Source organism: Remersonia thermophila, chromosome 1 (assembly GCF_042764415.1).
Source record: "Remersonia thermophila strain ATCC 22073 chromosome 1, whole genome shotgun sequence".
NCBI lineage: Eukaryota > Fungi > Ascomycota > Sordariomycetes > Sordariales > Chaetomiaceae > Remersonia > Remersonia thermophila.
In genome coordinates this window covers 2,228,055-2,242,603 of record NC_092217.1, presented here as the reverse complement: position 1 = coordinate 2,242,603, position 14,549 = coordinate 2,228,055, and the positions used below count along the sequence as shown (strand labels likewise).

Genomic DNA, 14,549 nt, shown 5'->3' with positions numbered 1-14,549 from the left:
TACCAGCCCGCGCAGAGCAGCTCACCGTAGTTCCGCTTTCCTCGAATCACCAATCGAAATCCGCCTCCCACCCCCCTCTCCCTCTCCTCCCTCCCCCCCCCTCAACGACAGAGAGAGCACGAGCCCGCCAATGTCCAATATCGACAGGTATCGGCCGCCCCGAGAGGGGTACCAGCCGCCATCGCTTCCCGCGAAACCAGTTCCTCCAGCCATCAGCCGCCTATCACGGTCCCCATCGAGACGGCGCGACATCCCTCCCGCCGTCCCCTCCCCGCCGACCCAGTCCTCCAGGACATCGCCTCCCCGGCCGCAGTCGCAGAGGGCCGCGCCATCGCCATCGCAATCCAGCCCGCCGCGCGCGCCCCAGGCGAGGCCGGACCAGTGGTGGTTCACCGCCGACGAGGTGTGCAGCACCCCCAGCATCATCGATGGCCTGTCCATCGCCGAGGAGCGGTTGCGACGCGCCAAGGGCGTCAACTTTATCTACCAGGCCGGCATCATGCTCGAGCTCCCACAACCGACATTATGGGTCGCCGGCGTATTTTTCCACCGCTTTTACATGCGCTTCAGCATGGTGGAAGAAAAGGGCGGCATTCATCATTACGTAGGCCACTTCCTGGAGAGAAACCTTGGGTGTCCCTCGGGCGCGTTCGTCCGGGGAAGGAAAGCAAAGGCTCCGGCTAACTCTTTGCCCGTCCAGAACATCGCAGCCACGGCGCTCTTCCTCGCCAACAAGTCGGAAGAAAACTGCCGCAAGACAAAAAACCTCATCATCGCCGTCGCCAAGGTGGCCCAGAAGAACATCCACCTCGTCATCGACGAGCAGAGCAAGGAGTACTGGAAGTGGCGTGACAGCATCCTGGCGTACGAGGAGCTCATGCTCGAAACCCTCACCTTTGACCTCATGGTCGGCCAGCCGTACCGCCACCTGCACGAGATGCTCGGCCAGCTCAACCTGCTGCACAACAAGCGGATACGCGACGCCGTCTGGGCCTTTTGCAACGACGCGTGCCTGACGGTCCTGCCGCTCATGCTGACGGCGCGCGACGTGGCCATCGCCGCCGTCTTCTTCGCCGCCACCGTCGCCAAGGAAAAGATCGACGACGTCCAAGGCGAGCCCTGGTGGCGCCACCTGCGCGCCAGCGAGACCAACGCCATCAACGCCGTCCGCCTCGTGTGCGCCTTTTACAAGGAGAACCCCCTGCGCAAGCAGGACGCCAAGGAGGTCCCCGGCTCCCCCGAGTTCAACCTCGAGAGCACCCGCCGCCGCGGCGAGCTCAGCCTCAGCCAGCTGGATCTGGACGCGAGCCAGCGCGGCGGCAGCGCCACCCCGCTGGCCGGCGCCGATCGCGACCGCGGCGGCACCCAGAGCCCCCGCACCGCGCCGGCCGTGCTGGTCAACGGCGGCGCCGCCGGCGACGCGGCCGGCGACGCCAAGGGGGAGGAACGCCAGCCCCCGGAGCCCGTCGTTGTCAAGGTGGAAGACGCGCCCGGCGACTCGGACGCGGCGCTCAAGCTCGCCGCCAACGACATGTCGACGCACGACGACCGCAGCGCCGGCGTCGGGGCCAACGGCATCTCCGAGGAGGGACTGGTGTCGCCTCGGGTGCCGAAGCGGCAGAGCCAGGATCCAGAGGCTGAGGAGTCGCAGGATAAGAAGCGGGCGAAGCTGGAGGCGGAGAGCGACGACATGGACGAGGGTGAGATTTCGGAGTAGTCGGCACATCCTCCAACTGGTTCTCCTTGCCTCTTGTCTTTTTTTTTTGGGGCGGGGGCTTCAATGATATAGTTTCCCCCCCGCACCTGGTCTTCTTTTTTTGCCGCCACTGCAATAGCGTCTCAGGTTTGTGTGCGATCGGTTTTGGACGGCGTAGGCGTCGATGGTTGTTGTTCTTTTGGTGGCGATGGGGGATTCCCGCGGGGGGGGGGGGGGGGGGGGGAGGGCATATCAAAGCGAGGATGAAAGGAGCCATGAATTTTTTCGTTTGCCAGCATCATCATCATCATCATTCATTCTGCTGCCCACCTCCCGCCGCTGCGAGGTGGGAGGTGGGCGTGTGCCTCATGTGTTCAGATAGGTGGTCAAGAACCAGCCAGCTCCCCGCGAGAGAAAGGAGAGTGTGTGGTTCATAACTTCTCCCCTCCTTCCCCCTCCTGTGAAGCTGCTCTCCTCTTCCTTGAAACTACCCACAATACCATGACCCAACGGATGATTTTTTTTTTATTCTTTTTTTAAACTCGAGCGCGTCCCTAGCTGACCTATTCGTACTTCCCCTTCCCCTGCCACCCCCCGCGCAATCCTTCGCTCCTCGTCCTGATGCCGCCCTTTTTCTCCTCCAAAAAGTCCAGCAGGTCGAGCACGTTCCCGCACTCCAACAGCTCGGCCCGCTCGGCCCTCGTCAGCAACGCCCGCTTATCGGGCCCCATCCCGGGGCCGCACATCTCGGCGACGTGGTGCAGCAGCAGCTTGTACGGCAGCGGGGCGCGCGCGGCGAAGTAGAGGAAGTCCTCGACGGCGGACCACGGGCAGGTGGAATGCCCTGCGTAGAGCGCCGGGTTGCGGAGGAGAGCCCGGGCGGACATGAGGCCGCGGAGCTTGGGGAGGTTTTTGAGCATTGGGGGGTTAAGGTCGGGGGTTTCGGTGGTGGTGGTAGCGGTGCCTTTGGGAGCTGTGTTGGTGGTGATGGTGCTGCTGCTGCTGCTGCTGGGGAGGAGGGGAGAAGTGAACGGCAGCGCATCCATGGCAAAGACGTCGCCTGACAGGAGGATGGGAACCTTGTCGCCAAAGGTGGAGGTGAGGACCTCGAGAGCCTCGAGGTTGATGGGGATGCTGGACGGGGTTTGGCGGGTGCGCGGGTGGATGGTCAGAAAATCAATGTGCCGGTCCTGCTCGGGGCCGAGGACCGTGGTGATAAAGTCAATCGTTTTCCTGGCAGCAGGGTGAGCTTTTGGAGGGGAAGACGTGACGGGATCGTAGGAAGAACCAACGCACCGGACATCCTTGTGCACGCGGATCTTGACGCTCACGCTCCTCCCTTTGGGGTGGTCCATATCCGAGTCCTTTCCCACGGCCCAGCCGTCGCGGCGGAGCTGATCACGCGTCTCGACCACCATGTCGCGGACCAGCTCGCGCCGCTCCATGAGGGCGGCGCCCAAGGTCTCGGCACAGGCCCACGACTGGGGGCAGCCGCAGTTGAGGTCGACGCCGCTGCAGAACGGGGCGGCGAGGGAGGCGGCCCGCGCGAGCTCCTGCGGGACGTTCGCGCCGAACTGGACCACGGTTGGCGGCTGAGGGGCCACGGTGGATACTGTAAAGTCTGACGGCGCCGTCAGAGGCTGGGTCCCGAGAGAGAAAGCCTCAGGGCGGAAGCCCGCACTCACCGCTGTCTCGTGCGAGGCGGTTCCTGTTGAACTCCTTGGCCAGGATCATGGGGGTCCAACACAGGTCCGTGCCATAGGCATGAACGGTCTGGCGAAATGCTAGCTTTTTTAAAAGTTTAGCGAGCGTCGATACGCCGGAGACGTTGTTGCATGTGTTCCATGGAGCGACGCATACCTTGCTGTAGCGCACCATGGGCGCTGAAGTATAGAGAAGCCTCTTTTCATTTTTGGCAATGTCGAAGAGCTTCAGGGGGCTGGTGTGTGTAAGTCATTGTGAACACGCTCTCCCTCTCCTCATCGGCGCACATCATGGAAAAATAAAAGATAGATCAGCCTTACTGAACAATTCCTGGTATTTGTAGTTCTGGTGGCTCTTCCATTTGAGCTCCCGAGACGACGAAATGAGCGATGAGCGTGAGCGAGCGAAGCGTCGGGTGGTTTGGAGGGGCAACAATTACCCCGCCATGGATTGAACGCGTGAAACGAACTGTGACGTGCCCGAGACGGGCTGTATTGGCGCTCGAATGCTTCAGCTCGGTCGACGGAAAACAAGAGTGAGTGTGAGCCTTGATATTTCGGCTCTTCTCGGGTATGTGATCACGTTCTAATCGCCATGGATTGAGAGGGACGGTTTGACAGGGTGGTGGTTGTGTGTGTAGTGAATACTACTGGTGAATTGGCTAGCACAGAAAGAAGAAGGTCGCCGGGGATTCATCAAGCAATAACTAAGGTAACTAGTTAACGTTACCTTGTTACTTGCCTGTTTTGTTGTGGGGTCCAAAGCCGCAAAAATTACCGAAACGGCGAGTCATCCGGGCCGCTGATTGGCCAGGAACCCCGTAACCCCGTTTTTCAGCGACTTACAACACCAAACTTCGAGTCATTTTGTTACCGGGATTCGCTCCCCCAACTTCCCTCGTAGACCCAAAGTCATCACGCTCCATCTAGCCCAAGAGAGAGTCCAGACCCCAACGACGGACCGCCATGACGCTCAAGAACCCCGTGATCGGCCTGCTCGGCGGCGGGCAGCTCGGCCGCATGCTGTGCGAGGCGGCGAATCCCCTGGGCATCGACGTCGCCATCCTCGACGAGGACATGTCCCCGGCCAAGCAGGCTCACAACACCAACCGCCATGTCACGGGCTCCTTCAAGGACCCGGAGCGCATCAGGGAGCTGGCCGGCCATGCCGACGTTTTGTCTGTCGAGATCGAGCACGTCGACACCGAGGTCCTCGAGGAGATTGAAAAGAACGGCGTCCAGGTGAAGCAAGCCGACGGCTCCTCCCGGATCCACACGCCGCCGGTGCACCCCTCCTGGAGGACCCTTCGCCTTATCCAGGACAAGTTCCTCCAGAAGGAGCACTTCCGCAACAGCGACCGGCGCATCCCCATCGCCGACCAGGTCGCCATCGAGCCGGGCGAGGCCGCCTTGGACTCTCTCCGGGACGCCGCCGCCCGCTTCGGCTTCCCCTTCATGGTCAAGGCGAGGAAGGGGAGCTACGACGGCCGGGGCAATTTCAAGGTGGCCGGCGAGGATGACTTTTTGCCCGCCATCGCTGCCCTCAGGGGCTTGAGCCTGTACGCCGAGAAATGGGCCAGCTTCGTCAAGGAGCTGGCCGTCATGGTCATCCGCACCGAGGACGACGCCGGGAACCTCAAGGCCTGCGTCGCCTACCCCGCCGTCGAGACCATCCACGAAGACAGCATCTGCACCAAGGTCTTCATGCCGCCGAGGGACGTCCAAGAGTCCGTCTCCGAGGCAGCCCGCAAGCTCGCCACAGACGTGATCAGCACGCTTTGGGGCCGGGGCGTCTTCGCCGTGGAGATGTTCCTCCTTGAGGATGGTAAGCCTCTCCTTTTTTTTTTTTTTTCCTCTGCTTGCATGCATGGTTCTTGCTAACCACGCCCCAGGCTCTTTGATGGTCAACGAGGTGGCTCCGCGCCCGCACAACTCGGGCCATTACACCATCGAAGCGGTGCCGCAGATGTCGCAGTACAAGGCGCAGATCCACGCCGTGCTGGACCTGCCCGTGCCCAAAACGCTCGCCCCGCGCGTCTCGTCCGCCATCATGCTCAACATCCTCGGCGGCGCCACGCCCGACGCCCACCTCGCCTTGGCCGAGCTCGCCCGGTCCACGTTTGACGACGACATGGATGTCTACCTGCACCTGTACAACAAGGCCTCCAAGCCCGGCCGCAAGATCGGCCACATCACCGTGACGAGCAACCTGACCATCCAGGCCCTTGAGGCCAAGGTGAAGCCCTTCATCGACCTGGTCGACAACCTGCGCCGCGACCGCCTCGCCGCCTCCGCCGAAACCCTCCGCCCGACGCAGGAACCCGCGGCGAAGTCCACCTCGGCCCCCCAACCGCCGCTGTCCCAGCCTTCCTCCTCCGCCCCGCTTGTCCTCGTCACCATGGGCTCCGACTCGGACCTCCCCGTCCTCTCCGCCGGCCTGGCCATCCTGCGCGAGTTCGGCGTCCCCTACGCCCTTGACATTACCTCGGCGCACCGCACGCCCAAGCGCATGATGCAGGTGGCGGCCGAGGCGGCCGAGCGCGGCATCCGCGTCATCATCGCGGCCGCGGGCGGCGCCGCCCACCTGCCGGGCATGCTGTCGTCCGAGACCCCGCTGCCGGTGATCGGCGTGCCGGTGAAGGCGACACACCTGGATGGCGTGGATAGCTTGTTGAGTATTGTGCAGATGCCGGTGCGTTCCTCCCGTTCTTTTTTGTTTACCCTTCCATTCGTGTTTGGCCTTGCAAAAAAAAAAAAAAAAAAAAACGCTGACGCATGTCACCTATCACAGAAAGGCGTCCCGACCGCCACGGTGGGCATCAACAACTCGACCAACGCGGCGCTGCTCGCGGTGCGCATCCTGGGCGCCTTTGTGCCCGAGTACCAGGAGAAGATGCGCCGCTACCAGCAGGATATGGAGGAGCAGGTCCTGGCGAAGGGAGACAGGCTGCGCGAGGTTGGGGACGTCGAGTACCTCGCGAGCAAGGGGAAATAGAATTGAGACGTGATGACTTCGGCCATGAGACGAAAAAAAAAAAAGAAAAGAAAAGGATACGCATGGATAGAAAACGTTTTTATGGAGGATTTGATTTGATTTTTTTTTTTTTTTACAGGCAAGTCATGTAGATGGTTTTGTTGGATGATAACAAAAAAATGGCGATGGATATCTGAGGGTGGGTTGCACACGCGGTTGGTTGCCGTAGCACATTTCAGGGGGCTTGACCTCACGTAAACATCTCCCGAGGGAGGTCCTTTCCATTTCTCCTTCCAGAGCGCCATGATCAAACATGCACAAAGCCAACAAGACAAACGCTGAAAGATGTTGCTCTCAATCACATAGCAATTCCTCCGAACTGTTTTCAAACTCGCGGCCCTAATCCTTTAACCCTGCCGAAGCAGGCCGCTGGATCGGTCAAGAGGTCTCCCCCCGTGAACACATTCCAGCTCAATCATGTCTGAACGAGAGTTGGGAATCCATAATAGGATCCAAACAGAAAAAGGAATTCAAATCCAACCAGCCGAACCCAATCCACTCAGGTGGCTTAAGAGTTCCATTCCTTCCATTCCTACCCAATCTTGATCAAAGGTATCCCGAGATATCCCCCCCTCCATCCATTCCTACCTGGGCATCCCAACCTTTATTGCAAGATATCTCTTCCTCCTCCACTCCATCTCTTCATGTCCTCTTTCCTTCCTGCCTAGCCAATCACCTTGCCTCTTCAGCCCCCCCTCTGCATTCATGATATCGTTCAAGGAACAGGGGGCAAAGTCGGGGTGGACTTGGGACGAGACACAACAATGGTGGTGAGCTTGGCCGAGCTGTTCGGGCACGGCGGTGGCTTGATGACGGGCCACGGCCTGCAGTCGGGGAAGCATCTGCAATAACAGAATCCGTTAGCCACGTCCCTGGAGCAACAGAACGCAAGGAGAAAAAAGAAGTCAACGACATACCCTCCATACCACATTCCACACTCATTCACTGCATCCCAACACACAGTGGCCGTTGACGAGCACGGCGTTGTAGGCGTCGAAATAGGGGCTGTGGTGGTGCTAGGGCTATCCGGTGTTGCAGTGACTGAGGTTGTGGGCTTGGGAGGATTCGGGGTTGGCTTCTTGGTGTAGACCGCTTCTTCGGCGTTCCTCGGGACGGGGACGGTAAGAATGGGCTTCCTGGTGGTGGTGGTGGTAGTAGTAGTAAGGGTGGGCTTTTTGGTTGTTGTGGGGGTGGGTTTCTTGGTCGTCGTTGGTTTCTTTGAGGTAGCTGGCTTTTTGGTGGTGGAAGTTGGCTTCCTGGTCGTTGTGGCAGACTGGGTCGTCAGAATAGTGGTGGCTTTCCCGGTTGAGAAGGTCAACGTGACGGTGCCCTGGGGCGACCTTGTAGGAAGAGGCCCGTCTCCGGGCACCGTCAGAGTTTGCCTCTTCTCAACCGGCTCGTTCTCCCCCCTCGGGATGGGGACCGTGAGGATTCCAGAAGGCAGGTTTGTAATCCTCGTAAGAATTGCGGTGGGCCAAGGAATGTTTCCACCGCCGCCGGGAATAGGGACTGTCAGCTGCCTCTTATCGACCGGCTCTGCCTGCTCAGCGTGTTCAACCTTCTCGGCCCGAGGAACCGGAACCGTGAGAATGCCCGTCGGCAGGTTTGTGATCCTCGTAAGGATGGCGGTGGGCCAAGGAATGTTTCCACCGCCGCCAGGAATAGGGACCGTCAGCTGCCTTTTATCGACTTGTTCCGCCTGCTCGGCGTATTCAACCTTCTCAGCCCGAGGAACCGGGACGGTAAGGATGCCGGAAGGCAAGTTTGTGATCCTCGTAAGAATAGCAGTAGGCCAAGGAATATCTCCACCGCCGGGAATAGGGACTGTCAGTTGCCTCTTCTCCTCCTGTTTCTTCTCCCCTCTGGAGACCGGAACAGTGAGAACGTTGGTCGGCCAGGGAATGTTGCCACCGCCGGGAACGGGAACTGTAAGGCCAGGCTGCCTGCTGGTAGTCGTGGTCGGCTTCCTGCTGGTAGTCGTGGTCGGCTTCCTGGTCGTAGTCGTGGTCGGCTTCCTGGTCGTAGTCGTGGTCGGCTTCTTGGTTGTCGTAGCGGTGGTCTTCTTGGTGGAAGTGGTTGTGGTTGGCTGTTTAGTTGAGGAGGTAGTGGCCTGCTTAGTCGTAGTAGGGGGGATAAGAATCGGTCCGTCCCTGGGAACCGTCAAGATCGGCCCACCCCCGGGAGCCGGAACTGTGAGAATCTGCCTCTTGTTGACCGGCTCATCATCCCTCTTGTTTGGAACGACGAGGGTAGGCTGCCTAGTGAGCGTGGGCTTCTGGCTCACGGTAAGCGTGGCAGTGGGCCGATTGGTGAGCGTGGGGATGACGGACACCGAGAGTGTCGGCCTGTTGGTCCGGGTCGGACGGGGCGGAACAACCGAGAGCGTTAGGCTTGGTTTCTTGGTGCTGGAAGTGGACGGCTTGACGGGAAACGGGAAAGTCGGCCTGTTGGTCCTAGTCGGACGTGGCGGGACGACCGGAACCCTGAGGGTCGGCCGCTTGGTCGAAGTCGATGTGGGCTTCTCAGGCGGAACCGGAACGACCGGGACCGTGAGGGTCTGCCGCTTGGTTGAGCTCGACGTGGGCTTCTCTGGCGGAACGGGAACCACCGGGACCGTGAGAGGCGGTTGTTTGGTTGAGGTCGACGTGGGCCTCCGTGTCAAGACAGAGGTGACCAGTTTAGGGGTGGACGTTGGGGGGCACGGGGGCGCGACAGGCTTGGCTGCAGCGTCGCACGCATTGTAGCACCTGTGACTGTGTCTCAGCAAGCCGATCTCGGTGTCTATTCGTGGCACGGAGAGGATCCTTACCCGCCGTACTTGATCCCACAAGAGTTGACAGCGTCGATACAGACGATGCGTTGCTGACACGGTGCCTCGTTGGCCACCGGCGCAGCGGCGACTAGTCCTCCGAGCAGGAGGACAGCTGCTGCGTAATGCATGGTGGGTAGGGTGGGCTTGTGCTAAGAGTGTCAACACAAGCTCTCGAGAATCTTGGATCGGCTCCTAGTTAGGAAGGTGAGGTGACCCGCAAGAGAGCCAGGAGGAGTTCATCAGGTCTCCTGGTCGGGCACGGCGACAAGCTCAAGAGATATAGACGAGCCCGAGGGCTGAAGCCAAGCAAAGCAGGCCTCGATCGAGGAGCGCGGTATGCGGTTCGCTCCCCGTCCGTAGCGTGACGGGCATGCTACCATCACCAGAGGCTTGACGCCGCCATAGCCGGAAAGCTTATCATCATCGGGCAGCCATGAGAACGCCATTCGCAAGCCGCGTCTGCAAGCCTCTCCGAGCCCGTCTACTGGCGAGGGCACTTAACTTCCGGCGACTCGACGACGCCACAATGGAAGCCAAGGCGGGTCCTCGCGACGACAGCCGGCAGAAAAGGGAAACGAGGAGGCATGACTCCGCTTGCGTGCTTGCGTGAGTCGGGGCTGCAGGACGTGGATTTAAGGTAGGGTTACTTGAAACAACAGGCTAAGTGCGAGGGTCCTCATCGTTGGGTCGGGGGCTCAACGGCTGCGGGGGAGGGTCTGGGAGTGGCATCAATCAGTGGATGGGCAGATCCGGGGACCTTCGACTGACAGGCCGTTGCATATGAAGCCGTTGCAACCTTGGCCGGGACAGCCGGACGGATCCCATCGGAAAAGCGCCGCTCATCGGCTGGCTGTGGCGAAAGGCTGCGATCAGGCCTGACGGTGCCGCCATGCTGGCAAGGCGATGGAAGGTTCCGGGTTCGTTCGGTCCGTTGTAAAGAAGAGCACACCACAAAGACGCGAACCTGGAAATTGTTCGCTGCACGTCACCGGCTGACCTTTGACTCTCGCCGACCCGAGACGTCATGGCTCGGTGACAAGCGAGGCATAAACCGTCGGCTTCTTGATTGCGTGCGTCGCCAGCCGTGTCGAAGCCTGCGTGTAAGGGGGGAGCGATGTTGGTGGTGAGGGTGGTGAGGCAATCAAGGGCGACGCGGCAACCGTCCCAGGTTCCGGGTGAGGAAGAAACGGGGGGCGGAATGTGCGTTCTGCATATCATCGGCTGGTGTTTCTCAAAGGGTTGATCCCGTTTTTCTGGGAGATTTCTGGTTTCTGGAATCCAACGTGTTACAACGTCTTTTCCGAGGAGAAGTGAGGTCCGCGTCGCAAGAGGAAGGAGTGTTGACGTTGACTCCCGTCCCTGGATCGACATCGCAGCTGCGTGCAACTTTGTGTACAAGACGATGGAAGCAATGTTGGGAAGATCATCCGGCAGGGGGCAGGCGAGCTTTGGGGTCAGGGGTCTTGCTCCCTCTTCCTCTTCCTCCTCCTCCTCCTCCTCCTCCTCCTCCTCCTCCTTCTTCTTCTTCTTCTTCTCCTCCTCCTCCTCCCAACCCCCAAGCTCACGTTCGGTAGGTAGGTACCTGGGGTGCCTACACACGAAGCACCCATCTCTCCCGCACATCCGCTTGCAGAGAATCCCCGGGCTCTGAACCGCCCGGGAAACAAGAAGGAAGCAAAACGCAGCAGGGAGTGCTAAAAATACCTAGATTCAAATATCTGGCTATATAGAACAATATCTGGTGCATACCAGGTGCAGCCGTTAATAAAATGGCGTCGGAAGAATCCATCCAGCGAGCTTGTGCACAAGCCGCACAAATGCGCATGATTTGCCTGTATTGCCACGCGTGCAGCGCGACGACGGCAGTCCCCTCCGCGTCGCACGAACCAAGAAAATCCTTCATGGCAAACGTCGAATGCCGAAGCTTTTCACCCTACGACAGGAAGGTGCAGCAAGAAGCATGCCGGAGGAGCCTGAGATAGGGAGGGATCTGGGGGGGGGGCCAAGAAGGGCTGAGGTGTGATGGAGCCTGTGGGGGACACGCGGAAGGACGACCAAAGGATTCACGATCATGAGAGGACAGCCTCTTGAACGTCGCCATGAAAAGAAGGAATGTAGATGCGACCTGTGTGATGACACGAGACAGAAGATGATGAGGCAATCCGGGGAAAGGCGCAACGGGGAACTCCATAAAAGAGCCATGATCCTTCCTCGAACACCACAGAGGAAAAGGAGGAAACAAACAAGATCAGCGCCTCCTCCAGAATCGCCCGCATCACCATCACCATCATCGCCTTCATCGCTACCGCTAGGTCCCTAGGTAGCCATAGCCTCAGGAGCCGCTTCTCAACCACCCCAAGACTTGAACGCCTCGGGCCCTGTTTGTCAAACAGCCTAGCTCCACCACTCTCGCCGCTCTCGCCTCTTCTCACCATGCAACTCCAAACCCTCATCACGTCCCTCCTCGCCTCCGTCGCCCTGGCAACCCCTGTCCGCCGGGACGTCCAAGGGCTGTACACTCTGCGCCTCTCCACGTGAGATCCCCCCTCGTTTTCTGGTTGTCTTTTTCTTTCCGGCTTTTGTTTGTACCTTAGGAGATGCCAACTAACCCCTACTCCTTCCCCCCCCCTTTTCTTTCCCCAGGCCCTACGCCCCCCTGGACGGCCTCTACCTCCGCGCCCTCGCCCCTCCCGTCGCAAACGCCACGGCCGGCCTCGCCCTCGGCGTCACCCCTTCCGCCAAGGGCGAGTCCATCGTCGTCTACCCCGTCGAGAACCCCTCCTCCGGCCTCGCGGAGCTGCACACGCCCGAGGGCGGCGCGGTCGCGCTGGTGGGCCGCAAGGGCCTGCTCGACCTGGCCAGCATCCTCGGGGACCCCGCCGCGGCGCCCGTTCCCGAGGGCGCGACGATCGACTGGACCTCGTTCAAGCTGGGCGACGTCGGCGCGGGCCCGCTGGGCTTCGCCGCCAGGGCCGGCCGGTGGGTGGCCTTCCCGACCCCGGCCAAGAACGGGGAGCCGCCGGCTTGGGGCGTCAAGTTCAAGGATAGTGAGTGGTCTCTCCCTCCGTTGCTTATCTCGCCCTGCTCCCTTGGATATTTTGTCGTCGTTCCCATTCGAGGCTGCTGGGTCGAGCGTGAAGAGGACGCAAAGGCTGACGTAGATGGTGGCAGATGCCGCGGTGACGACGGAGAATTACGTGCAGGTCACCATTCTCTATGAGCCCCTCAAGAGCGAGTAGCGAAGGTCAGCAAGCGCGGAGGCATGATGGCCAGAGGAAGCGGTGGAGGCGGGAGTAGGATGACGCTAGCCTCCCGATTTCGAGTCGTCATGCGAGCGTGGTGCGGAGTCAGTGTAGGAGGAGGAGAAAACGTTTCTTTTCACTGTTCCAAAAATTTCTGCTGTATAAGTTAGTCCTGCGCGCTTTGTTTCTCTCCTTGCACAATACAATGTCAGTTGGCCGCTGTCATTCCACGTCGCGGGGACTTCCAACAGCCACATGAAGTGTGAAAGACAATAGGCCCTCGAAAAAAATAAGTAGCCTGCCGGGCCCCTCCGGATCCAGCTGTTGGGTCTTGGGTTTCCTTCCAAAAAAAAAAACCAGAACCATCAATTGTCGCACTCTGACAAAGTGAACTCCGACCATGCTGGAGACCTAGGTAAGTTTATACATGCACCAAAGCCCATACTCAGGACTTACGCCTGGGTTGTTTTTCTTTTCCCACCCCCACGCCATATATCAAGACCATTCTGGCGTCTTCCAAGCCGCCCACTCGGCTTTCCTACTAGGCCCTCCTCCTCCTTTTCCCAGCGGCGCTCTCCAATCCGAACCCCCCGCATCTTCTTAAAAGGCCATCGACTTCTTGATCTCGGAAATCGCCTTGCCAGGGTTCAGGCCCTTGGGGCAGGTCCGGGTGCAGTTGAGAATGGTGTGGCAGCGGTACAGGCTCATCGAGTTGTTGAGAGCGTCCTTGCGCTCGGCCGTCTTCTCGTCGCGCGAGTCCACCAGCCACCGGTACGACTGGAGCAGGATGGCGGGGCCGAGGTACTCCTCCGAGTTCCACCAGTACGAGGGGCACGAGGTCGAGCAGCAGGCGCACAGGATGCACTCGTACAGGCCGTCGAGCTTCTTGCGGTCCTCCCGGGTCTGGCGGTACTCCTTGCCCTGTTTTCGGAGCGTCAGAATCGTTCCCACCTCATCTTATTTTTGCTTTCTTTTCCTCTCCCCTCCTCTCCTCTCTTCTCCTCCCCCAAGGGTCAGGCAACTCACGTCGGGCGCGGGGGTGTCGCGTTGCAGGTACGGCTTGATCGACTTGTACTGCTTGTAAAAGTGGGTGAGATCAGGGACCAGGTCCTTGACCACGTAGGTGTGCGGGAGCGGGTAGATCTTCATGTCGGCGCCGTCGTCCTTGGGGATGCGGCCTAACGGAGAGCGGGGTGGTTAGACTCGGAGAGAGAAAAAAAAGGCCCCATTGATCCTCGGGCCGGCGGCGGCTCGGGACACCACGTACAAAGGCAGGCCAGGGTGTTTGTGCCGTTGATGTTCATGGCGCAGCTGCCGCAGATGCCCTCGCGGCAGGACCTCCGGAAGGTGAGGGTGGGGTCTTGCTCGTTCTTGATGCGGATCAGGGCGTCGAGGACCATGGGCCCCGTCTTGTTAAGGTCGAGCGTGTAGCTCTGCATGCGCGGCTTCTCGGTCGGCGTCTCCGGGTTCCAGCGGTAGATCTGGAACGTCTTGAGGCGCGGCTTGTCATCCGAGACGGTGGCCATGCCGCGGGCGGCGGCGGCGGCGACCGGGCGCAGGGTCGGCCGGGACGCGGCGCCAACGACGAGGCGGGAGGCGGAAGAGCGGAGAGCTGCCATGGCGGGCTGGCGAACACACGGAGGGGGGGAGGAGGGAACTTGACGATGCTGCTCCGTCTCGGTGACGTTGTCGTCGTCGACGGTTTGTTGTGTGCAAGTCGGGAAAAGGCCTCGGGAACGGCAGGCACTGGTGGCGGTCGAATGCCCGAGGTTAACCATCCACCTTGACAAATTGCCGGTACGCCATTGGCCGCCCAGTCCCGAATTCAGCCCCACCATCCTACGAATCCGGCTAGCTTCCATAACTCCCGTCCCCAGTTCTTGGCGTCCAGGGCAGCCCGCACTCCCCCAGCTGGCTGCCAGTCTCAATTCCATCTCCCAGCTCAAAGTCACATGTCTGTCGATCTCCAAAACCTCGTTCGTGTCACAAAGGCGCCATCGGAGAGGAGACTCCGGACACTTCAAGGACCATTCGTCATCACCAGATGCTGCTTGAATATTGT

At 60.1% G+C, this 14,549-nt stretch overlaps 6 protein-coding genes across 6 annotated transcripts; 3 read left to right on the top strand and 3 right to left on the bottom strand.

The window, feature by feature from the left end:
* Window positions 1-130: 130 nt before the first annotated feature.
* VTJ83DRAFT_626 (uncharacterized protein) lies at window positions 131-1,717 on the top strand (the record flags this gene model as incomplete). Its single annotated transcript, XM_071012951.1, has 2 exons — window positions 131-604; window positions 701-1,717. 2 exons carry the CDS (start codon window positions 131-133, stop codon window positions 1,715-1,717), a joined length of 1,491 nt encoding a protein of 496 aa, XP_070869979.1.
* A 542-nt stretch (window positions 1,718-2,259) lies between these two features.
* VTJ83DRAFT_625 (uncharacterized protein) lies at window positions 2,260-3,761 on the bottom strand (the record flags this gene model as incomplete). Its single annotated transcript, XM_071012940.1, has 5 exons — window positions 2,260-2,929; window positions 2,993-3,317; window positions 3,382-3,484; window positions 3,557-3,635; window positions 3,721-3,761. 5 exons carry the CDS (start codon window positions 3,759-3,761, stop codon window positions 2,260-2,262), a joined length of 1,218 nt encoding a protein of 405 aa, XP_070869978.1.
* Window positions 3,762-4,365: 604 nt separating this feature from the next.
* On the top strand, window positions 4,366-6,394 carry VTJ83DRAFT_624 (uncharacterized protein; the record flags this gene model as incomplete). Its single annotated transcript, XM_071012929.1, has 3 exons — window positions 4,366-5,224; window positions 5,292-6,091; window positions 6,191-6,394. The coding sequence occupies 3 exons, from the start codon at window positions 4,366-4,368 to the stop codon at window positions 6,392-6,394; spliced, it is 1,863 nt and encodes a 620-aa protein (XP_070869977.1).
* A 754-nt stretch (window positions 6,395-7,148) lies between these two features.
* VTJ83DRAFT_623 (uncharacterized protein) lies at window positions 7,149-9,373 on the bottom strand (the record flags this gene model as incomplete). The annotated part of the gene is made up of 3 exons (XM_071012918.1): window positions 7,149-7,275; window positions 7,351-9,180; window positions 9,243-9,373. 3 exons carry the CDS (start codon window positions 9,371-9,373, stop codon window positions 7,149-7,151), a joined length of 2,088 nt encoding a protein of 695 aa, XP_070869976.1.
* Window positions 9,374-11,678: 2,305 nt separating this feature from the next.
* On the top strand, window positions 11,679-12,484 carry VTJ83DRAFT_622 (uncharacterized protein; the record flags this gene model as incomplete). Its single annotated transcript, XM_071012907.1, has 3 exons — window positions 11,679-11,779; window positions 11,889-12,292; window positions 12,417-12,484. The coding sequence occupies 3 exons, from the start codon at window positions 11,679-11,681 to the stop codon at window positions 12,482-12,484; spliced, it is 573 nt and encodes a 190-aa protein (XP_070869975.1).
* A 603-nt stretch (window positions 12,485-13,087) lies between these two features.
* VTJ83DRAFT_621 (uncharacterized protein) lies at window positions 13,088-14,106 on the bottom strand (the record flags this gene model as incomplete). Its single annotated transcript, XM_071012896.1, has 3 exons — window positions 13,088-13,408; window positions 13,514-13,665; window positions 13,755-14,106. 3 exons carry the CDS (start codon window positions 14,104-14,106, stop codon window positions 13,088-13,090), a joined length of 825 nt encoding a protein of 274 aa, XP_070869974.1.
* Window positions 14,107-14,549: the final 443 nt, after the last annotated feature.